Below are 23,886 nucleotides of genomic sequence, written 5' to 3' on the forward strand. Positions count from 1 at the left end.
TGGAACACAGTCTCAAGTGCAGTGGGGGCTGTGTATGCACATCGAGATGGTCACTGCTGCCCCATGGCTGGTCACATTGAGTGGTCCAGCTGAAGTCCCTTTTCCGAGGGAGGCAGCAGTGAACAGAAATAGTTGAGGGCATGGGTTTTGGTGACAGACCTGCCATCTGTGCTGACATTGGGCCAATGGCTTCACGTCTCTGAGGCCGAGTTTCTTCATCTGTAAAGGGGGGATGATACTGGAACCCACCTTCCTAAGCTGCCAGTTGCCTTATCACATGTGATGACGAGCACACTTCGCACAGTCTATGCCTGCTTTTCCCACTTTTCATCCAGCTCTCCAACCAGCTGCTCCAGTCGCAGTTCCTTGCCGCCTGGCTGATCAGCATACTTCTTTATTCCTGTGGCTCCTTGGAGATTCTTGGCGTGATGAGAGCCCCAGTCCAGGGGTGGCTGGCAGCCCCCTGGCCGGGTGGAACAGGACAAGTAGGGGTATGAGCAGGATCTGACTGCGTGCTTTCACCTAGGAAACTGGAGGCGACCAGTGCCCAGAATATCGAGTTCCTGCAAGTGATTGCCAAGAGGGAGGAGGCAATCCACCAGTCCCAGCTGCGGCTGGAGGAGAAAACACGAGAATGTGGGACCCTGGCAAGGCAGTTGGAGAGCGCCATTGAAGATGCTAGAAGGCAGGTCAGTCTCAGTTCCATTACTAATAAGCTCTGTGACCTTGGGCAATCACCTCAACTCTGTGAGCCTGTCTTCTCATCTGAAAAATGGGTATAAGGTAGTACCTTACTTATGAATTTACCACAAGGACCAAATGAACAGTTATGGTAAAGGATCTGGCACTTTACTCATGATTGCTCATTTAATTGCTGCCTGCGTAGGTTTGCCACATCTTAAGCTGACGACTCACAGGGTGGTGGGCAGGGGCAGGTAGAGCTGGCTGTAGAGGTTGTCCCCATAGTTAGCTTCCGCCCTGAGGCTCCAAAGACCTCTCCATGGCAATGTGCAAGTGTTGACAGAGAGACCAGATAGTGGGCGTGGCCCAGCCCTCTCCTTGCCAGGTGTTCCCCATGTCAGGTAAGCCAGCTCCACCTCTGTACTTTCTGGGCAGGTGGAACAAACCAAGGAGCACGCAGTCTCCAAGGAGCGAGCAGCCCAGAACAAAATCCTGGACCTTGAGACCCAGCTGAGCAGGACCAAAACTGAACTCAACCAACTGCGGCGGAGTCGAGATGACGTGAGTTGGGCTGGAGGACGGGAGGGAAGAGAAGGGAGAGGATTGAGATTCTGGCTTCCTGCGGACTGCAGGGCCAGGTGTTTTGTTGTTTTTATGAATACGTCATGATTAGATTTTTCTCTAATCGTTTTCTCATCCCTGAAGTATATCCCAAGCTTTGTTAAGATGTCATTTATATACCATAAAATCCAATCATTTAAATTGCACAAGTCAATGTATATTCACAGAGTTGTATATTCTGTGAATATAGTATATTCACCACCATCTAAGTTGAGAATATTTTCAGAAAGAGACCCTGGACCCATTAGCAGCCACTCCCCACTCCCCTTCCCATCAGCCCCTGGCAACCACTAATAAAGTCTCTGCCTCACCATGAACCTGTCTGTTCTGGACGTCTCACACACGTGCCCCGGCTCCTTCTCCTCTTAGGCTGACCGTCGCTACCAGAGCCGGCTGCAGGACCTGAAAGATCGCCTGGAGCAGTCGGAGAGCACCAACCGCAGCATGCAGAACTACGTCCAGTTCCTCAAGTCGTCCTATGCCAACGTGTTTGGGGACAGTCCTTACACTACCTACCTGACCAGCTCTCCCATCCGCTCCAGATCGCCTCCAGCCTGAGGCCGCAGGTCTTGGTCTTGGGCCGGAAGCCCAGATTGATGTCATGGGAACTGAGGAGTTGAGTTGCCAAGCCCTACCTGGAAAGCCTGTTGGTTTTCCTCTCTCTTCCAGTGTGAAGTGTATTCAGGATCTTGTCCTTAGCTACTGGCTCCATGAAAGTCCCTAAAGCAGGAGGGGATGAAGGAGCAGGAACCACTTAGTTCACTCCTCTCTGATAGAGTTGCCTGATGGAAGTTTCTAATTACCTTGCCAGGCCTTAAGTCTACTATTAGGGTCCCACATTTTCACTCACCATGACTTGGCTATTTCCTGTCCCGGGAGACTGTTGGGACTAGATTTTTCCCTCCAGTCCCCTTACAACCCTCTTTTTCAGGACTATCTTTCTTGGGTTTCCTTGAGCCTGAACCGGCAGGAGCTGTGAGCCAGAGGTCCTCACTGCCCCTCCTGGGCTGTGAGCATATTCAAAAAAATTCCCTTATTATGGGCACGGTGTTTTCCGCAAAGCTCCCTTCCCAAGCCCAGTGGAAGCCTCTCTCACCCGAGTCCTTTAGGCCACTTGCCCCCACGCACTTCACAGTAGACACTCAAGGGCTCCTGTCCAGTTGGCCTTTTAAACGTGCGATTCCAAGCTCATTGATTTTTGTTTCTTGTTGCCAGGTTTGTATCTATGGAATGCATTTATTCCGGAAAGATTTGTATTGTTTTACAAAAAGCTTTTATAATCAATATTTAAGACTCCTTTGGATGATTTCCTTTACCCACCCCATCCCTCTTCTAAAAATGATTAAGTAAAATGCTGCAGGAGAGCCAGTAAACACTTTTAAAATACTTGGTGCATGGAACATTAGTCTTTTGATTTCATTTTGGCCCAGATTGGTTCTTTCTCCTTTGTGTGCTTTCACATTATAACCCTGTGAGATGACTGGAGGCCTTGCTGTGTTTGGGGAAGGATCACTTTAACTTACGAGGACGATGCAATGTGCATATGTTACTATTTTTAAAACATGATGCATATGTTACTATTTTTAAAACATGAATTGGTTTCTGAATGATAAGGTTTTTGGCTATTTTTTCTCTTCCTATTTTCCTGTATTTAAAAGAACAACAAATTCTTTAGAGAGGAGAACAAAGTTGATACTGTGCTGAACCCTAACCTTTTCATTCTAGCTGGTACTGGCCTTCTGGGTGATCCAGTCTAGTCCTCTCTCAGCCACTCTAACCCAAGTCCACAACACCAGAGAATGCCCTTGTCCTCAAAGGTAATGGGCCCCACCCAGACGTCTGGATTTCACAAGAAAACTCCCAAATTTTGTAGTGTTCAGCTTTCATTTTGCCAAGGAAGTTCTGAAAAAACAACTACCAGCTGCCATTGCCACAGAACCAAGCCTGTTTTCACACCCTTAACATAAACGGACTTGAACTTACAATCTATGAAAGACCGTCCCAAGAAAAGACAGTTGCCATTTACACCTACGTGCATACTTATTTCTATATCTCATTATTGTCAAACCTCAGCGCAGGGACCTGGTATTTATATTGCTGGTGTGGGAAACACCTCAGAGTCCATTGTTGGGACTTTCCCAACAATGTTTTTCTTGTCCAGAGAGTTTGTAAAAAAAAAAAAAAACCCCAAAATGAAAAATATTTATATTGCTTCAAACTCGAGAGAGACGCCTTCCTACTTCAAACTGATCTCATGAAATAGGCAAAAAGAGGGTCAAAGTTAAAGGGTTCTAATTAAAGCTGGCTTTGGGTGATAGTAAAGCACATTTATTTTTATTGATATAATTCACATACCATGAACTTCACCCTTTTAAAGTATCTAATTGTGTTTTTTAGTATAATCACTAAGTTGTGCGACACTCACTACTATCTGATGTTAGAACATTTTCATCACCCCCAAAAGAAAGCCTTATTCGTTAGCAGCCACTCTCCTCCCTGCATCCCAGCACCTGGCAACCACTAATAAAAGTCTCCTTGTCTCTATGGAGTTGTCATTCTGGACTTTTCACATAAATGAAATTATACAATATGTAACCTTTTGTGGCTGACTTCTTTCACTTAGCATGTTTTCAAGGGCCATCCATGTTGTAACATGTATTTGTACTTCGATTTTATGACACTGTTATTTTATTTACCCATTTATCAGTTGATGGACTTTGGGGTTCCACTTTTTGGCTATTATACGTGAACATCCAGGTTTTTGTATGGATGCATATTTTTATTCTCTTGGGGAGATACCTAGGGGAATTGCTGGGTCAAATGGCAACTCTAACCTTTTTGTGGAACTGCCAGACTGTCTTCCACAGCAGCTGCCCCATTTTAGAGTCCTACTCGCAGTGTGGGAGAGGTTCCAATTTCTTCACATCCTCATCAATAACTACATATTTCCCTCTGCAATCAGGAGGCTTTGGGTTTCAGAGGCCCTCTGGACTGGAGCTCCCTGCGAGCTCCCAGTTTCCGAGTCCAAACTACGCGCCCGCCCGTGTGCCGGCGGACGGGTCAGCACCGGAAGTGGTGTGTGCGTTGCTCTACGCTGCTGCGCACGCGCCCCGGAAGCGGAAGCGAGCCCCCGTTTCTGGGCGGCTGATTCGAGGTCTTGTTTTGTCACAAGCGGCAGCTCGGGAGAGCTGCGGCCGGGCGTGCGATGCCGTCGGAGGGTCGCTGCTGGGAGACCCTGCAGGCACTGCGCAGTTCCGACAAAGGTCGCCTTTGCTACCACCGCGACTGGCTACTGCGGGGCGAGGTGAGCAATGGACCTGGAGGGGGCTGTGTGGCCCTTCTGGCCCCTGCGCCGGGAACCCGTGCATCCTAACAACCCACATTTGTTTCTTGACTTCTGTGTGGCTGCATTATCCTGTCCTGGGATTTCTGCCTTCTCCGGCACATTCTAGGCATTGGGGAACACTCCTTATGTCAGAAGTGCTCTTTCTGAAGGCTTCATTGCTCCCCAACCAGAGTTAGGCGCCTCCGCCCATGTTGTCAAAGCAACCCAGGCCTCAGGGTCAGTTAATTTACGGCGCGCCTCCTGTGCTAAGAGATCCAAATTTTAGCAGTGAACAATTAATATGACCTAACCTATTGCTGCCAGTAAAAAGACCAGAGTTTTAGATGACATTGGACGGACCCGTAAAGTTTAATGGGGGCGTGGTCACTGTATTTGTAAAGTCCTGTCCTAGACCGCTGGAGGGGGGGATGTAGGGACAGTTCAGATTTAGCTCCTGTTCCCAAGTCGCTGGTAATCTAGCTACTTCAGACTTTTTGTGAAACAATTCTGAAGCATTTCTCTTGTTTTTTTATGTCTTTGACAGTTTTAAAGAATACATGCCTTATATACTGTAGGGTGAGTCCCAGCATGGATCTGTCTGGTGTATACTCAGAGTATGCATTCTTGGCAGGACTACCACAGAAATGCTGTGTTTTCAGTCACTCCAGGAAGCACACAGATGCTTCAAACCATCCTGACACCACTGGTGATGCTACTAACCTTGATCACCTGGTCACTTTGGTATCTGCTAGATAGCTCCACTTAATTCATCATTTATCCCTTTTAACTAATTAGTATTCGTGGAGAGGTGTTCCAAGATGACACCAATATGTAGCTTTTCTCTCATCAGAACTCCACTCTTAACATTAATGGATTTCTGCCTAAACCAGTCACCTCTGTGATAGAGCCAAATGGTGTTTTCCTTATATCCACCATTCCTTCTACATTTGTCAGTTGGCATTGTACCATAAGGGAGGGCTTTCTTTTCTCTCCTGTTTAATTAATTATATTAGTACAGACTCATAGGTTCTTATTTTATTCAGTGAGATCTTATCCATTGTAACCTTGTGCATGTATATTTCACCCTGTAGGAGGTATATCTTCAAGATAAACTTCTAGAAGTGGGATTGTTGGATCAAAAGATAAACATGTAGTTTTTGTTATATATCACCTAATTCCTTCCCATAATAGGTTTACCATTTACTTTCCAATCAGCAATGCATGATTGTGCCCATTTGCTCACAGCTTTGTGAACAGAATGTATTACTATACTTTTAATTTTTGCTTATCTAATAGGTAAACATAAGGTCTCAGTGTAGTTTTATAATACATTTCATTTTTGATTGAGATTGAACATTTTTTCATATATTTAAGTGATAACTTTATATCTTTATTCGTGAATTGCCTGTTTAAGTCATTTGCCCCTTTTTCTGGTGGGGTTTCGGTGGGGTTTTCTCCCCTTAATTTTTACAAGTTCTTTATGTATCAGGGATAATAGACCTTTATCTGTGATATATAGTGCACGTATTTCTTCTAGTTTGTCATGTTGAATTTTTTTCTGCTTATGGTGTTTTTTGTATGTAACTTTGCCTCTGGAATTTATTTTGGGGTATGAATAGTAACAAGGTAGCAACGTTATTTCTAGTATATCTTTAAACTGAGCCTCATCATTGTCTAAAGTGTACATAAAGCATTTTGCTTCTGTGTCCAGATGGTTCCTCATGGGTTGAATATCTATTTTTTGTACATGGGACGTGTACCTATGATCTAGATCAGGAATTCTCAACCACAGCACCTTTGACATTTTGGGCCGGGCTGGATAATTCTGTTGTGGGGTGGGGGCCGCTATTGCTGTCTTGTGCGTTATAAGAGGTTTAGCAGCATCCCTGGCCTCTAACCACTAGGTGCCAGTAGCAACCTCCCGGTTGTCTCCAGACATTGCCTAATGTCCCCTGGAGGGTAAAATTGGCCCTGCCCGAGAACCACTGATCCAGATAAAATAACAGCTTGCAATTTTTGAGTAATTATTATGTGCCAGGTTCTGTTCTAGGTCCTTTATTATGCTTTTAACAGCACCGCCCTCCCTCAATCTTTTGAAGTAGATCTTTTATTCCATTTTAGAAGCGACGAAGCTGAGGCACAGAGAGGTTAGGTAGCTTGTCCGAGGTTTTACAGGTAAGTGGAATGCTGAGATGGAATTCAAACCAAGAAAGGCTGGTTGTAAACTCAGAGCTCTTAATCACTAGTATACTGTTCTCTCCATATTGCCTGATAGTATTTTCCTGACATCAAGTGAAGTTACCAGGCAAAATTTGCTGTGTACTTTAACTACAATGAAATGATACAAGCTTCTCTGGTTTAAAGCACTGTACACTAAACATATTGTTAACTGGTACAGTTGAATAAGTTGTTCACACACACCCTGGAGAGCATCTAGGACTTGTTTTATAGTCTTCTGTTATAAATTCCATTTTTTAAGCCATGGGCTTTTACATCAGTAACTACTTTTCTTTGCTTATTTTTTATGTTCATATTTTCACTTTAAAATTATAATGTTTATTTAAAAAGTTAATATGTAAAATTAGAACAAGGAGAAATATGTCACTTATTACCTAAGCATAACTTCTGGAATATTTCCTTCATGTTTTTTAGTGTAGCAGCATTTGTTTTTATTTTATGTAATTGTAGACATACTGTATTTATACTCTTTTTTTCCACTTAAAATTGAATCTTAAGTTAGTTAGCACATAGGATTCACAATCAGTATTTTTTAATGACTGATCTCCCACTGTGTATACTATAGTTTACTTCAAAATTCTTCTAGTGTTCTTTTCTCTTCCAACATTTTAAATTGCTTTTTCATATGCTTTAATGACCATCTTTGTGCATTATTTTTTTTTCTGTAGTTAGGGTTATTTAGTCTGATACTCTAAAAGGAAAATAGAGTCATTATCAAGAAACTACTGTACTCTCTCTTCATCTCTGATTATTAATGCAGTTACTTTGGGTCTTTGGTATTTACGTATGTATGTTTGCGTACAGCCTTTTTAGATTTTCAGGAAGGCATGTAGTGGGTTATCTTTGGTTGCTTAGATCAGTTGACATGCCAGTTGAACTTAACCCTCTCCTTCTCTCTAGGATGTTTTAGAAGAATGTATGTCCGTTCCCAAGCTATCTTCCTACTCTGGATGGGTGGTAGATCATGTCCTACCCCACAAGCAAGAGAACCGATCTCCTTCTGAGACTTCATCCTCCTCCAGATCTGCTTCAGCCCTAGATCAACCTTCATTTGTTCCCACATCTTCCGTCAGAAGCCTTGCCTTCTCACAAGGCTCCTCAGCAACACCAGATGGAACCAAGGTAAGGTTTTTAATAGGCTGCAGCCAAAAGACAGTGGTGGCTGCAAAGTCGAATCATTTAACATTGTCATAGGAGAGTGACCTTACCCTGGGGAAAATAATGATTGCTTTTTGTTGTAGCTGTTTATAGGGACAGTGTGGGTTATACCACTCAGTGTTCTCTTTATAAAGACCGAGAAAGAGAAAGTTTCCTCTAACTGCCAAGAATAGGAATTAATGTTATGAGCGATTGGGTTGTTTTTTCTCCTAAACCTTGCATCTTTTTAACTGGTAAGGCCTCCCTCTTTGTGCCGGTTGCTGGAAGCCTTAGAGTAAAATTTACACCTGCTCTTAAAATTTGTATACCTTACTTATCATTAGTTCTGAATGAGTTTTTACTTTTTTGTTGTCTCTGGTTTGCCCCTGCCTTTGCTTCTCTCACTTAACATCTGTTAAATTGTTCTTTTTCTTGTTGCTATACTTTCAAAGTTCTTTGTTCTTTTCGCCCTTCCCCGCTGCAGACTTTCAGTTATTGAAAAAACATTACCATAGCATCAGAAGAAAAAATTTAAATCTCCCTATCATATCATCATTTCAGTCAACAGCTACTTCTTTCCAGGCTCGTATGCTGACTATTTGTACCTTGACATAATTAAGTTGTATATGCACTTTTGATTCTACTTCCTTCCTAACATTATTTTGTTCACGAACTATTTTTCACGTTATTTCCACCTTTGTAAATGTTGTACTTACCAGATATATAATATTCTGTAATTCAGAGGTCCCCAACCCTTAGGTCGTGGACTGGTACTGGCCCATGGCCTGTTAGAAATGGCTGCACAGCAGGGGATGAGCGGCAGGCCAGCAAGCGAAGCTTCATCTGTACTTGCAGCCGCTCCCCTGCGCTAGCATCACCGCCTCAGCTCCACCTTAGGTCACCAGGCATTAGATTCTCATAGGAGCACTGGTCCCCAGTGCCAAAAATGTTGGGGACCGCTGTTATAATTTATTAAACAGCTCCTGTTTAATAGTGCTGCTGTGAACACACGTACGTGTGTTATTTTGAGTACTAGTTCTCAGTTCTTTTGGGTCTATACCCAGAACTGGAATGCTGGGTCACATGGTAATATATGTTTAATTTTTTGAGGAACCACCGTACTGTTTTCCACAGCAGCTGCACCATTTTACGTTCCTCAGCAGTCCACAAGGGTTCCAGCTTCCCATCTTTGCCAGTGTTTGTGATTTTCTGAAAACTTTTTATATAATAGCCATCCTAGTGAGTGTGAAGTGGTATCTCATTGTGGTTTTGATTTACACTCTCTAACGATTAGTGATGTTGAGCATTTTTCATGCGCTATCTTCTCTTGAGAAGTGTATGCAAGAGTTATTCACAACAAACAAGAGTTTACAATACAGTAATTTATAATCCTAAAAAGTAATTTAGATTAGAGATGATTATTCATATTATAAAAGACTGCACTGTTCTCTGCCTATAAAGTTTATTTTTTAGTTTATATGTAGCACATCATCTTTAAAAATATTAGTCTTTAAATTTTTTTTTCTAGCAATTGAACATTATAGGCAAAAAAAAAAAATGAATTTCAGTCTTACATCACACCTTACGTAAAAATTAACTCAAAGTGATCACAGACTTAAATGTAAAACAGTAAGACTTCTATGAAAAAACAAAATTGGAACCTATGGCTTGGTGGAGAGTTTTTAATTTTGATGCCAAAAACACAATCCATTAAGGGAAAAATCGATAAATTGAACCTCATCAAAATGAAAACCTTTGTTCTTTGAACAACCCGGTGAAGAGGATGAAAAAACAAGTTATCGACTAGGAGAAAATAGTTGTAAAACTGCATATTTCATAAAGGTTTTTTTTATCTAGAATATATAAAAAACTCTCAAGACTCAAACGTTTAAAAAAATCACTTTCTAACCTTTAATTAGAAAATATGGTAAGATGTGTACAGACATTTCTCTTAAGACAATGTACAAATGGGAAGTGAGTATATGAAAATAGTTCAACATCATTAACTATTAAGGAAATACAAATTAAAACCAGAATGAGGTAGTACTACACACCTATCAGAATGGATAAAATAGGGAATAGTGACACCAAATGCTGGCAATGATGTGGAAAGTCAATCACTCATACATTTTGGGTGGGAATGTAGGATGGTACATAAAGCCACTTGAGAACATCGTTCGGCAGTTTCTTAAAAACTAAATATGTACTTAACTAGCAATTGCATTCTTGGGCATTTTCCCCAAAGAATTCAAAACTTACATTCACATAAGAAGAATCTGTACACCAATGTTCATAGCAGCCTTATTCATAATATCCTAAAACTGGAAACAACTAAATGTCTTTCAGTAGGTGAATGGTTAAACCGTGGTGAATCTATACCATGGAGTACTACCAGCAGTAAAAAGCCAATCTCAGGCGGTTAAGTACTATATGATTTCATTTATTTAACACTCTTGAAATAAAATCATTATAGAGATGGAGAACAGATTAGGAATATAAGGTAGGTGTGGCACAAGGAAGCTTTATGGTGATAAAACAGTTCTATACCTTGATTGTGATGATGATTATAGGAATCTACATGTGATAAAATTATGTAGACCTGTCCACATACAGAAATGAATGCCTGTAAAACTGGTGAAATTTTAATAAGTTCTGTGGCTTGTACTGATGTCAATTTACTGTTTTTTATGTTTTTCTGTATTTATGGAGATCTTACTATTGGGGGAAACTGGGCAAGGCATAAACAGGAGCTCCCTGTACGAATTTTTGCAGCTTCCTATGAATTATAATTATTTCAAAAGACGAAAATTTTTTTTAGAGTTTCTATGAGCAGCTTCTCAAAGGGAGCATGTTCTAGTTCTGATCCTGCCGATATTACGGCATGCCCTCCAGCAAGCATCTTTTCTTCATTAGGCCTCTGGTTTTTTTACCCATATAATTTGGTACTAGACTAAATTGCCGAGGTCCTCTCCAGGTACAAAATTCCATAATTCTTGAGGTTTACATAAAGTTTGGGATGGCTTTAAGTAATGGATTACTGTATCATTTAGGAATTTTTGGTATTAAATAACAGAAACCCAGTTGGTAGCTTAAGCAAAAAGGGGGCGGGGCTAGGAATTGAATGGCTTATATTGCCAGGAAGTCTAGGTGTGCATTTGGAATCAGTGATCTAGATAATCTATTTTTTGTGTATTTCTGCTTGACATTATTTCTGATTTGATCCAGTGACCCAAACATAGGGCTTTTGCCTCTCCATCTCTCAATTCAGCCTAACCCTATTGGTTTCATTTTTCAGATAGACTCTCTCTGGCAAGATGGCTATTGGTAGCCCTAGATACACATCCTTTTACGTTAGCATCCCCAGAAGAAGGGAAAGCCTTCCCAGATAGCTCCATCATAGAAATTCAAAGGTGGACTCTGCTCTAGCTTGGCTCATAAGCCTCATTGCTGCTGTAGATACTGGCTACAGGGGCTAGAAGACTTTGATTACCAGCTGGTCATATGCTTACTCCTGAGGCTAGGAGGGTGGAAGAGTTGGGACGTCGGTTAGGCTTGTTCACCCAAACCATCCTAGCACAAATGGAGAAAATTTGGCTGGGCAGATCAAAACAAGTGGAAAAGCAAAAAAGAAAAAAGAAAGAAAAAGAAAGAAAGGAAGGGAGGGAGGGAGGAAGGAAGGAAAGGAAGAAAGGAAGAAAGGAAGGAAAGGAAGGAAGGATGGAAGGACAGACCCAAAGTTCAACAAACACCAATTTATTAAGAAAAACAATTAGAATAAAGTCAATATCACGAAAAGCACACTGGTGTAACCTAATTTATTTTGTCGTGTTATTACTTGTCCGTAAGTAGGGATGTGGTTTTTGTCCAGAAGAGAAAACACCAACTGTCGTACCTTCTTAAAAGCTTAATTTTTCTGTTTTCTCTCTATATAGGGCAAACATGAGTCCCAGCATACAGAATCTATGGTACTTCAGTCCTCCAGGGGGATCAAAGTGGAAGGATGCATCCGAATGTATGAGCTGGTGCACAGAATGAAAGGAACAGTAAGTGACCCATGAAGCAAGGCAGGCTTGACCTTAGGGAGCCATATTTAAATGCAGTGTCTCAGGGTTTATGACTGCTCGCTATATGCTAATCATCGTGCCCCACCTCCTAGTAGCTCCCAGTTCATTTTTGGGGATGGTATAATGTAGCCATCAAGAGTAAGCCCTCTGAAGTCAAATCTAGTTTTAAATCTACACTCTCCTATTTTACATGTGACTTTGGGAAAATTACTTAGCCTTTCCTAGCTTTTATTTACTTCTGCAAAATTTGAAGGTGATCTGGGGTTGTCAGATAATATTATACTGAGAAGATGGGCCTTAATAGCCTCTTGAGAAAAGGATAGCATTATTTTAATTAATTTATTTGGCTTTATTATTTTTTATTAGGAAAGCAGTGCATGATTTTGTAAAATTTTTTAAAAAACACATGAGTTTATAAAGTCAAAGTCTTCTGGCATCACCCTTATTCATTTATGCATTGAGACAACAAATATTTACTGAGCACTTATGTGCTAGATGCTGTTTTAGATCTAGATAAAACAGTGGACGGAGTAGACATGGATCCGTGTCCTCATGGAGCTTACATGCTGGTGGGGAGAGACAGAAGTAAACACGAGAAATAAGCAAAATATAGTTAGAAGACTTATAATCTGAGTGAAAGAAGGGAACACCATTAAAGCACTAAAAAAAAAAAAATGGTGGTTGCTTAGACTAGGGTGGTAGTAGTGGAGATCATGTGTGGGGGTGGGGGAGGGGAGAGGAGCGAGAGAGAGGAGAGAGAGTTGTTGAGTCTCTTTTCCTTCCCAGCTCTTATTTAAACAGAGTCTCAGAGGAGAAGATATGTATGCTTGTGCTAAATTTACCTTCTTGCCCTGGAAGTTTTAAAAACTTTAAAAGTAGAATAACGTAATGTTTTAACAATATATTTTGGTATATCTCTATGCCAGTATATGTAGCATCTCATCCTTTTTAAAGGCTGCAGAGTATTCTCTAGTATGACCTACTGTAATATATTTAATCTTTCCCCAGTTATTTTAAATTGTTTTAAATTCATTGTCATAGTGAACAGGACTACAGTGAGCATCCTTGTACATATATCTTTGCACACATATGCAAGTATTTCCTCAGGATAAATTCCTAAAATGGAACTAGTGTCAGGATGTGTACCACAAAATTTGATAGTCAAAATGTCAAATTGCTCTTAAAAACCACAGGAGAGTACTCATGAATAATAAATAACATACCTGATACCCTTCGGTGTAAGGGGAAGGGACTGGCCTAAGTGGAGGTATGGGGACAGGGTGGAAATCTAGGCAGAGAGAATAACATGAGGATAGGAGCGAGCTAGAAATGTGCGTGCCATGTTTATGGAATTCGAGTAAGGACTTGTGTAGATCATCTTGAAACCTTCATAAGAATACACAAGATGGAAGCTTAAAAGTAAAGGCTATTTGATACTATGTTGACAAATACCTGTCCCTTCCCAGCTTACACTGGAGTGACAGACTTTATGGGGCACGTGGAAGAGCTTTCCATAACAGCTGAGTTTAAAGATCAACCCGAAGGAGAGAGGTGACTGAGCAGAGGTTCTGAGAGGCACACAGCTGATTCCATGCCCTCGAGTATCTGATGGCGTGAAGGCCAGATGGGAGGGTGTTCCGGGGGGTGATGATCAAAGGGCTAATGGAGCTCCACAGAGCAGGTGCTCGTCCTTTTCAGGAGGGCCTGAGGCAGTGGCAGGAGGAGCAGGAGCGGAAGGTGCGAGCGCTCTCTGAGATGGCATCCGAACAGCTGAAGCGGTTTGACGAACGGAAGGAACTGAAGCATCATAAAGAGTTCCAGGACTTACGGGAAGTGATGGAGCAGAGGTGAGCCTCCCTGAGCTCTGACCAGGAGCCCAAAAGGGAGGAGTTGCACTTCTCCTGAGTCCTTAAATGTCCAAATAAAATAGCCGGAGGAGTTTGTAACCCAGAAAAATAACCAGCCTCAGAAAGGCGACCAGTGTATCACACAGGGAGGCTTTTAGGGGGCGTGGAACCACGTAGGAGGCACGGCTGTCGGCTGATGGTTTCTTCCTGCCATTTCTCATTCAGCTCCAGAGAAGCCCTGGGCCAGCAGGAGAAGCTGAAAGCTGAGCATCGGCACAGAGCAAAGGTCAGAGTCTGGGACGGCCAGAGTGGGTGTTTCAGGGTCTGGCTGTGACCTGCCCCAAGAGTCAGGTTCTGGCAGACAGTCCTGGAGGACCTGGCCCATATCGCAGCTCTGCATGGCTGACCCTGGGCAGTTTTTTCCCATTCCGGGGCCATCCGCAAAAGCCTGTCTCCCACATGGGACCAGAGGCATGTAGAAAGAGAAAGCCCAGGAGCCCCACAGAGAGGTCACCTCAGAGAGGTCACCTGCTGGCCCTTTCCGTAGATCCTCAACCTGAAGCTGCGGGAGGCAGAGCAGCAGCGCCTGAGGCAGGCGGAGCAGGAGCGGCTGCGGAGGGAGGAGGGCCAGGGCCGCCTGCGCAGCCTCTATGCCCTGCAGGAGGAGGTGCTGCACCTCAGCCAGCAGCTGGACGCCTCGGACCAGCACCGAGATGTGCTCAAGCTCGACCTGTCTGCCTTCCTGACCCGAGGCAACCAGCTGTGCGGCCTCATCTCGGGCATCATTCGGGCTGCTTCAGAGGTGAGGAAGCTTCAGGGGGCAGTGTCTTTGAAATGGAGAACCTTCAAAGCAGAATCATTTTCTGATTTAAATATAATGTCTGCTTATTATCACTTGTCATCTCCTTACCTAGAGGTAACCACTGTTAATATTTTCTATTTCTTTTCTGACAGAGTGTGTGCACGTGTGCGTGCATGTATATGCGTGTGCACGTGTGTGTGTGTTAGCTCCAACCCAAATTGGACTTCTATAGATATAGACTATCTTAGGTTAAAAAAATATTTATTTCTTCTGCTTACAAAATGCTTTAGTTCATTCAGTAATATATACTGAACTCCTACTATGCTTATGGTAAAAATTAAAACCTTACAGAAATGTACATTGCTTTTTTTCAGTTAACGTTGAATTTTGAATATGTAATTACTATAATTATTAAAATATTTTGATGTTTTTAAGGCAGTGTTAAAAACTGCAAGTCTCACCTCAATTCATACTAGGTAGTCAATAAATATTTGATGAACGGATGAAATTGGTTATACATCCAGCATATATCCGTACCAAAATTTGTTGAAAAAAGGATGCTTAGTCTTAAACATTTAAGTTTCTGTATTTGCACTGCCGTGCGTAACACTTCAGTGATGTCATTTTATATAGTATCCGCATTTCTAACTATTTCTTGGAGATAAAATTCCTAGAAACCGAATTACTTAGTTATGGAATTTTAAGGTTCTCGGCTCACATCCAAAAGTTGTGCCAGTTCATACTTTCATGAATTGTATGTTCTTGCCCTTCGTTCCTATTTCTATCACAGTTTGTGTTTTAAAAGAACAATTTATGAGTTCTAAATAATAAAGAACTTTAGCATTTATCATATTTGAGGCAGAAGTTTATTTTCCATTCAAACTCTTTTTATAAGTTTTGTTTACCTTTCTTTGTGTAAAATTTCAAACCTGTACAGTAGTGGAGAAAGCAGTATAATGAACCTTTGTGCACCTTTCTCCAAGAATCAACACGTGGCCGGCTGGTTTCATCTGTACTTCCACTCACCGCTCCTTCCCCCCGCCCCCTTCATGGTTTGACAGTAACTTTCAGGCACATTACTTCATTTGGAAAATACAGTAGTGTGTATCTCTAAAAGATAAAACTCTCTATTAACATAACCAAGATAGTAATATCACACTCAAATAAACTAATTATTTAGTGTGGTCAAATGTCGTGTTCAAATTTCTCTAGTTGTCTCAAAAACTTTTTTACTATTGGTTAGGAAATTAACATCCACAGAGGTTCAGCTGTGTGGTTTCCTATGTCTTCTACTTAAGTTTTTTAATCTCAAGGCTCTATCTCTCTTCTATCGCTCGCTCTCTCTCGTGCGCGCGCTCTCTCTCTCTCTCCCCCACTTATTTGAAAAACTCTGGATCATTTATTCTTTAAAATTTCCTACATTCTGGAAAATTCTAGAATGCGATTGCTAATTCTAACCCTGTGATGTATTTTATTTATTTATTTCTATTTTATCAGAGTTTGAGCCAAACAGACGACATGCTAGATGCTGGGAAGCAGGATCTCAAATGTATATCTTAATATGTTTTTTTAATTCCTGTATTTTCTGTAACTGGTCATTTTACTCAGGATAGCACTGTCCAACAGCGTTTTCTGTGGTGATGGAAATATTCTGTATCTGTGCTTTGCAGTACAGTAGCCACTAGCCACATGTGGTTATTGAGCACTTAAAAGTTGACTAGTGAGGCTGAAGAATTGTATTGTAGCTTAAAATGTTTTAAAAATCAAATTTCAGTGGCAACAGGTGGCTGGCTACCTTACTGGGCAGCGCAAATCTGGAGCCCTGATGAGATTCAGATTTGATTTTTTTTGGCACAGAACTTCGTAGCAGGTAGTATATACTTGTTGTGGCTCCACAGCAGGCACATTGTATCTGATGGTCTTTCCACTTGGGATGTTAAGGTTGACCAGTAGCTTCAGCTGTTGTCGGCCTTGTCTTCCAAAGATCCCCGCTAACCTTCAGCTAATGGTTCAGTGGCCATCGCTGGCCATTGATTCTATCCATTATTTCATTAATGGTGGTGGACTTTGAGTTTTTCTGATTTTATCATTCTTTTTGGAATTTTACTACAAAGAAAATTTCCCTATAAACTATTTATCTTGAGATACAGTCTATATAGGAAGGAAAGAATAACTATTCAATTCTTTCCATTTTCAGTTTTCAGAATAATGAGTTGCTTTTCTAACATTCTTCTACAGTAACTTATGAGGTTGTTTCTTTTTTAAATTATCATTAAGAACTTAGGAATCTTTATGTATTTGATGTGCAGTGTGTTTCAACGTGTTATAGTTTTGTTGTTGATAAAATCGTCTCATCTTTGATCAATGGGGGCACCTCCAACTTGGCTCCTCTGTCCTTTGATGTGGCCCCAAGTAGTGTTTGTTGCAGCAGAAAACAAGTGAGCCAAGATGTACCTACCTCATCTTGAACATTTTCTTCTCCAGACCTAGAATCGGGCATTTCTTCAAATAGCCTTATTACTTGTGGTTGGAAAGATATTTAGAAAACACAGTCTCGTTACTAGGGTTTGTCATTGTTTCTAGGCCTTTTCTAGAACAGAACTAGAAAATATGTAATTTTTTAGGTGAAAATACATTAGTTCACATTGATCTTTTTCATTCAGATATCGGATTGCAGCATTTATTTAACATCTTTAATTTTATATATGTATTATGTTTATTCCACACTGAAAATCTCAGTTTCTAAATTAATGAACATTATTTACTTTATCCTACTATGTATGGTATTATATGTATATATATGTAATTTCATAACATGCAATTTCAAAACATTAATACCAGTACTAAATATATGATTCCTGAATAACACTTTAAGATTTCTTTGCAATTTTGGGTGGGTTTTTTTGTTTTGTTTTGTTTTTGGCTATAGCTGTATAACACTAAGGGATGTATAATTAAATTACTATTTCACTTTACTTGAAATAATTCTCTTTATTGTTAAGCCACCAGTTTGATAGGTTGATTTTTTTCCATTTGTGCTTTGAATTGTTAAGAAATTTTTTCAACAGAGTTTAATTTTGTTGTATACTTTTTAAGCCATTTACGTGGTTGCAAAGTAAGAACTTCCAAAAAGGTGTATCTGGAAAAGTCTAGCTTCCTTTTCTTTTGCCCTCCATCCTGTTCATGGTCTTTCTGCAAATGACCATTTCTGTTAGCTTTTGGGTGCTGTCTTTATTCTTTAAAAACAGGAGCAAATACATACATATATATGCATCTCCACCTCCCAGGATTAAATATATATATACATATGTGTACACACACACACACACACACACACACACACTCACTCACTCACTCCTTCCCTCTCTCTCCCTCTCCCCCTGTCCCCCTTTACCCCTTTTTCCCCTCTCCCCGCTCTCCCTCCTGTACCTTGCTTTTTTTGCACTTAGCAGCTCATCCAGGAGATGACCGCTTAGCGTTTCTCTCATGTCTCTGTATGACTTCTTAGTACTCCGCCCCATGGACGTGTAGTATGACTATAGCTTATGACATTTTCGATGTAAAGAAATGTTGGGTTTTTCCCCCCTCATTTAATCCATCTGAAATTTATTAGATGATTGGTGGAAAATAAAGATCTTTATTTTTTTAAATATTCATACATTTTACCACCGCTTTTCCCCTCCTGATTTATAAATAGTCCTTACCCCAGTAAGTACTATCCTGGGACCTCTTTCTCAATATTCTTTCCTGTTTCCTTGATAGGTGTTTATTCTTAAACCAGGATCATCCTATTTTAATTGATGTAGCATTATAATACATTTTAATATTGAAAGAGAAAGCTTATGAATTTTCTGTAGAAAAAAATTTTTTTCTCTTCCACTCTGGGACGAGTTGGTTTAAAATGAGTGGGTTCATTGATTTAACAGACAAAACTATGAAACATGTTTATGGGACAGAACATAGAAATGATACAGAGCTTCTCAATTCATTTTATAATTCTAGTCGTAAAATTCTGACAAAATAGCACACTAAAAGAAATGTGCATGTTAGTTTGACTTATGCGCAATCTCATTTTTGAGCAGAGGTTATAAATAAAAGATAAACTCAAGCTCATTAGTGCCTCAAAAGAATAATGCACTATAACCAAAGAGCAATTATTCTAAGTATAATGTAAATCCGGTTCAATTGTTATGAAATCTATTCATGAAACTCGTTTCACTAATAGGTTAAGGGAGCAAAATTATATGTTATCAGATGTGAAAGTATATGCTAAAATTTGACATCCTTTCTTGATCGAAGGAAAAAAGCAGCATAAAAATATTTCTCATTAACATGATAGAGTGTATGTATCCACCTAAGACTACATTTCAGATATGCCATTAAAGTTGGGAAAGAAAGGAAAATATACCACATTATTACTGTTCTTCAGTGTTGTTATAGATGTTTTAGCCAATACAAGACAATAAAAAGAAAGTAAATATTTAAATGAAGAAATGTGATTATTGTTACTTGAGGAAGGTATGATTGTCTACCTAGAAATCCAAGAGTAAAAAGCTGGAAACTTAGATTTTTTAAGAGACAGCAGTAATATGACCAAAATTAGAAAAATTTTGACAAAAAGAGTTAAAAATATGATGGAATATAAAATACCTAGACTTAAACTAGCATGAAATGGATGTGCTTTACATAAAGAAAGATACAAAGCTTTATTGAATTTATAAAACAAAGCTTGATTAAACTGAAGTATTTACCACGTTCTTGAAGCCTTATTAAAGTAGCTATCAAATTTGCACAAATAAATTTAGTGAAAATATCTAATAAAAAATGTGTTGGACTGTTTCAAAAAGAAACCTAGTAATGAGGGACTTACATTATCAAATATAAAATGTTTTTCTAACACTACAGTTAAAGTAAGTTCTTCTTGCCTAGGTACAGACAGCAAGATTAGTGGAACAGAATAGCAAGCCCAGAAGGAGACACAGTTTTTGTAGGTAATTAATATTTTATAAAGGTATCATTTCAGATCATTGGGGTAAAAATGGATTATTTAGAACCATAAAAGTAAAGATTAAATTTGTGCCATTCTTTCCTCTTAATTTCATATTTCTTGGATGTTTAAAAACAAAAAGAAAAATTATTTTCAGTGGGGGAAAAAAAAGGTGAATATTTGAATTATATTAAGGTATAGAGGCCCTGTATAAGCACAGCAATAAAAGCAGAAGTCAGGATGGAAAAGATTAATAGATAGGAGTATATAAAAGTTAAAGACACGTTGCAAGTTAGGAAACATTTGTAACACATAAAGCAGACCAAAATTAAATGGCCTTGATGTAAAGAGAGCCCTTATGATTTATGGAAAAAAGATAAATTACTCTCTACTTCCATCCCACTAATGAAAAAAATGAACAAAGGGTGGGAAAAGCAGCTTATAAAAGTACAAATATGTAATTGTCTAATAAATTTCAAAGTAAATTCAAAATCACCATTACTACATGTAATGCAAATTAAAACAGTATTAGTTTTATCTAGACAATTGTTACAAGCTTTTGTTTATTTTTTTTACTTTTTTTTTTTATTTTTCTTTTCTTTTTTTTATTTTTTGTTTTTTAGGCGAGGCAAACCTTGGTTGACCTCACAGATTGCAAGGACCTTGTCAGCTTACAATCCCTTATTTTTTATTTTTTAAGCCTACAGCACCTGGTCTTCCTAGGTGGTCTCCCATCCAAGTACTGATCAGGCCCGACCCTGCTTAGCTTCCGAGATCAGACAGGACCGGGATTGTTCAGGGTGGCATGGCCATAGACAACAGGCTTTTAAAGTGTTCCAGCCAGTGCTGGTCGGTGGACGTGATGGCAAATCAGTACTTCCTTCAAAAGAACAGGAAAGCAGACGTATCACCATGCCGAGGACTGGTACTCCACTGGTGTGGCAGTTCCAGTTCCGGAAATGGGAGGTGCGATTCAGCCCCACAGTGTTCCTAGGGTATAACCGCTAAGCTCTGCCTCTGTCACCCGGACAGAACGGCTTTCCCTCGGCAGAGGACCAAGCTGTGGCCGAGAGAGCACTGCAGGAAATGCGGGACCTCCTTTCGGACTTGCAGCAGGAGATCTCCAGGGCCTGCGAAGAGAAGAGGAGGCAGGACGAAGAGGAGGCCCAGGCGAAGCGGCAGGAGTCGCTGATGCAGCAGGGACCAGAGGTCCACAAAGAGTCCCCCGCTCCCAGCCAGGGCCCAGCGGGGAAGCAGAACGAAGGTGAGTTTGGGTGTGGATACAAATACAGTCCTTTAACTTGGCGTTGTTTCAGAATGCGAAAAGGCACAAGAATGTGTTTTGAATATACTGTTAAGATTAACAGGACAATTTGCCAGAACTTGTACGTAATGTAAAATTCAGTACTTTTACTGAATTACATTTAGTTTTGATTGATATAGAGCCTGACTTCAGATTCTAACACTTTTCACGAGGACTCGAAATGCTGTATAATTCTGGTAGAAGTATTATTCCAAGTATTGCTGTTACTGAGTATTTTAAATAAATATGTACAAAATACAAGATCCTTTCGTACACAAGAGAATCAATATAGCACAGTGGTTGAGAATGCTGGCTTTGGAGCCAGATCAGTGCGAATCTAGTTTTCCTGCCTCCTAGCAATGTGACTTTGGCAAATGGCTTAACCTTTATATGTTTCCTTATCTTTTCCCTTATCTATAAAATGAAGATAATAATAGTATCGACTTCGTGGGGTTATTGGGACAGCGAAAGCAGTTACAGAAAGTGATTAGAACAGTACCTGGCTCATACTGTGTTCAGTAAGAACTAGCTATTATGAGAGCCTCTCTCATTCTTCAGATCTCCAGGTGAAGGTCCAAGACAGTACGATGCAGTGGTACCAGCAGCTGCAGGAGGCCTCCGGTCAGTGCGTGCTGGCCTTTGAGGGACTGACCAACAGCAAAGATAGTCAGGTAGGGAGGAGTGTAAGTTGGGCATCCTTTGGGCCGACAGTGCTCCGAATGGCCTTGTGTCTCAAAGGAATGTAGCCACTGTGTCCCATTCCCTAATCTTAATATATCTACTCACCTCTTCAGTACACTGTCTGCCTGTCACTGTTTTCTTCTTGGCAGGCCAAAAAGATAAAGATGGACCTCCAGAAGGCTGCCACCATCCCAGTGAGCCAGATCTCCACCATTGCAGGTTGGTCGAAGGAGTTAAGAACATGGCCCCTTGCTCCATTTTATTATTTTTTAAGACTCCAAATCTCCTTATCTGTAAGGTTCCTATACACAGTATGTTTGAACAAATGTTGGCAGTTGGATCAGGTGAATGTACGTTATATGCATTCTATTTCACTCTTCTTCATTTACTCTTCAGCATGTATAAGGTAATCGTTACGTGTTCATTGACTTAAAAATAAAAGCTGTATATTAATAGAAATTTATTTAAGATGGCTCTTACTAAAATTGAAAGTTACCGTGGTAAACGTCACCAAGGGAACCTAGGATGTGACTTGTATTCTTTGCTTTTGTCCTGCATGAGCTTTTCCAGACCTGAAGCCCGCCCGTTAATACTTTTAAACTCCTTCCTTTTCTCTCCAGAGACTGGGATTTAGAGAGTAGGAACCAGACATGAGCAAAATCTTTCTTCTTTAGAAACAGCGGTTTGTTTTCTATAGAGCTCTCAGTGTGGAGGCCTCCAAAGTATAGGCTGTGCTGCCCAGTGGCCGGGGAGCTGAGGAGTGTGTACAACCCGAAGGCTGCTCTGACTCAGCTCGGGTCCCAGTTCCCCTGGTTAACTCGTTGCCTAAAAAGCATAGGAAAGTTGCAATTTCTTCCCTTGAGAGGCCATACGGCAGAACTTACATATCACTTTGCTGCCTGAAATCTTTCTGAAATAGGACGAGGTGTAAACAAACACATATCACTTTCTGGAATTTAAAGTGCCATTTTCTTGGATACCAGCAGCCGCTGGGAGAGGTGACTTGACAGCCATTCCATCCCTTCACCACTCTCCTCAAGTCTCTCCCCCTCAGCTGACCGCAGACAGCCTTGCCTCCTCCTCCTCCATCAGGTGTCAGGTGTGCAATCCTCTGACGCCTGCCCCGTTCACCTCTGCACAGCTGCATTTACCTCGGCGTCTCCTGTTTCAGAGGATGAGGTGTCCTTCCAGCCCACACTCATCCTTCCGCCTACTCCTCTGTTCCTGTCGCCTCGTCACTTATTTCCCTTCTCTTCTGCTTTCTGCAAAATTACTCCCTTTTTCAGGCTCCTTTCCCTTTAAACATGCGCGAGTCACTCACATCCTAAAACGTTTCCTTTGATTCTACATCTCCCAAAGATTTTGCTGGTCTCCTCACGTTTCCGTGTGGCGTTGTCGATTTCCCCTTTATGAAATGTGACAGCTTTGGCTTCCACTGAGCATTAGTTTTCAGGTTCTTCTCCTCTTCCCGCTGGGGCTTCCTCGGTCTCCTCCCTGCACCTCAGTCGTAGGTGATTTCTAGGGATCTGCTCTCCCTGCCAGCTCGTCTCATTCTGCGTACCCCCGTGACCTCACACATCACCTTGATGCCAAGGACTCTCACATCTGGGTCATTCCTGTGCTCTGAGTTTCAGATTCTCTAGGTCCAGCTACCGAGGGACATCTCTGCCTAGATGGCTCTCAGATACCCCAAGTTTAATGTGTTCAGATCTGAACTCATGATCTATTTTTTTTTTTTTTTTAGGGGAGGCAACCCTTGGTCCTTTGGTTGACCTCACAGATTGCAAGGACCTCGTCAGCTTACAATCTCTTATTTTTTATTTTTTTTACACTTACAGCACCTGGTCTTCCTAGGTGGTCTCCCATCCAAGTACTAACTAGGCCCGACCCTGCTTAGCTTCTGAGATCAGACAGGATCGGGCTTGTTCAGGGTGGCATGGCCATAGACTCGTGATCTTTCTTATGCCTGCTTTTTCTCCTGTTTGCACTAAGTAATCAATAGCACCGTTATCTACTCCGTCACCTTAGCTGGAATCTGGGAGTCACTCCCATGGCTGCCTCCTCTGTTTCATTCTCCATATCTAATTAGAGTAACGTTACTTAAAGTAATTAGCTTGGCAGGGTGTTTCTAAACTGGACATGCTGTATTAATTTAAACTTTGATTATGAGTAACAGAAACTAATTCAGACACACACACAC

General features: G+C 40.9%; 2 protein-coding genes, 1 non-coding gene and 1 pseudogene across 3 annotated transcripts in view; 2 read left to right on the plus strand and 2 right to left on the minus strand.

Annotated features, from left to right (window-relative positions):
- ODF2 (outer dense fiber of sperm tails 2) overlaps window positions 1-2,331 on the plus strand; it is a 29,574-nt gene extending 27,243 nt beyond the window's left edge. Inside the window, exons 18-20 of the mRNA XM_015594119.2 lie at window positions 527-689; window positions 1,117-1,242; window positions 1,672-2,331. Coding sequence (XP_015449605.1) covers window positions 527-689; window positions 1,117-1,242; window positions 1,672-1,860 — 478 coding nt within the window. The 3' untranslated portion in view covers window positions 1,861-2,331. The remainder of the gene's footprint in view (window positions 1-526; window positions 690-1,116; window positions 1,243-1,671) is intronic.
- A 2,086-nt stretch (window positions 2,332-4,417) lies between these two features.
- Window positions 4,418-23,886, plus strand: part of GLE1 (GLE1, RNA export mediator) — a 25,833-nt gene continuing 6,364 nt past the window's right edge. Inside the window, exons 1-9 of the mRNA XM_025051243.1 lie at window positions 4,418-4,606; window positions 7,766-7,987; window positions 11,935-12,045; window positions 13,765-13,913; window positions 14,139-14,199; window positions 14,461-14,715; window positions 20,735-20,966; window positions 21,564-21,676; window positions 21,836-22,094. Coding sequence (XP_024907011.1) covers window positions 4,508-4,606; window positions 7,766-7,987; window positions 11,935-12,045; window positions 13,765-13,913; window positions 14,139-14,199; window positions 14,461-14,715; window positions 20,735-20,966; window positions 21,564-21,676; window positions 21,836-22,094 — 1,501 coding nt within the window. The 5' untranslated portion in view covers window positions 4,418-4,507. The remainder of the gene's footprint in view (window positions 4,607-7,765; window positions 7,988-11,934; window positions 12,046-13,764; window positions 13,914-14,138; window positions 14,200-14,460; window positions 14,716-20,734; window positions 20,967-21,563; window positions 21,677-21,835; window positions 22,095-23,886) is intronic.
- On the minus strand, window positions 20,401-20,519 carry LOC112484863. The gene has a single exon (XR_003048270.1). It is a non-coding gene; the product is annotated as a 5S ribosomal RNA (ribosomal RNA).
- LOC112484887 lies at window positions 23,516-23,634 on the minus strand (annotated as a pseudogene).

Source organism: Pteropus alecto, unplaced genomic scaffold (assembly GCF_000325575.1).
Source record: "Pteropus alecto unplaced genomic scaffold, ASM32557v1 scaffold67, whole genome shotgun sequence".
NCBI classification, from domain to species: Eukaryota; Metazoa; Chordata; class Mammalia; order Chiroptera; family Pteropodidae; genus Pteropus; species Pteropus alecto.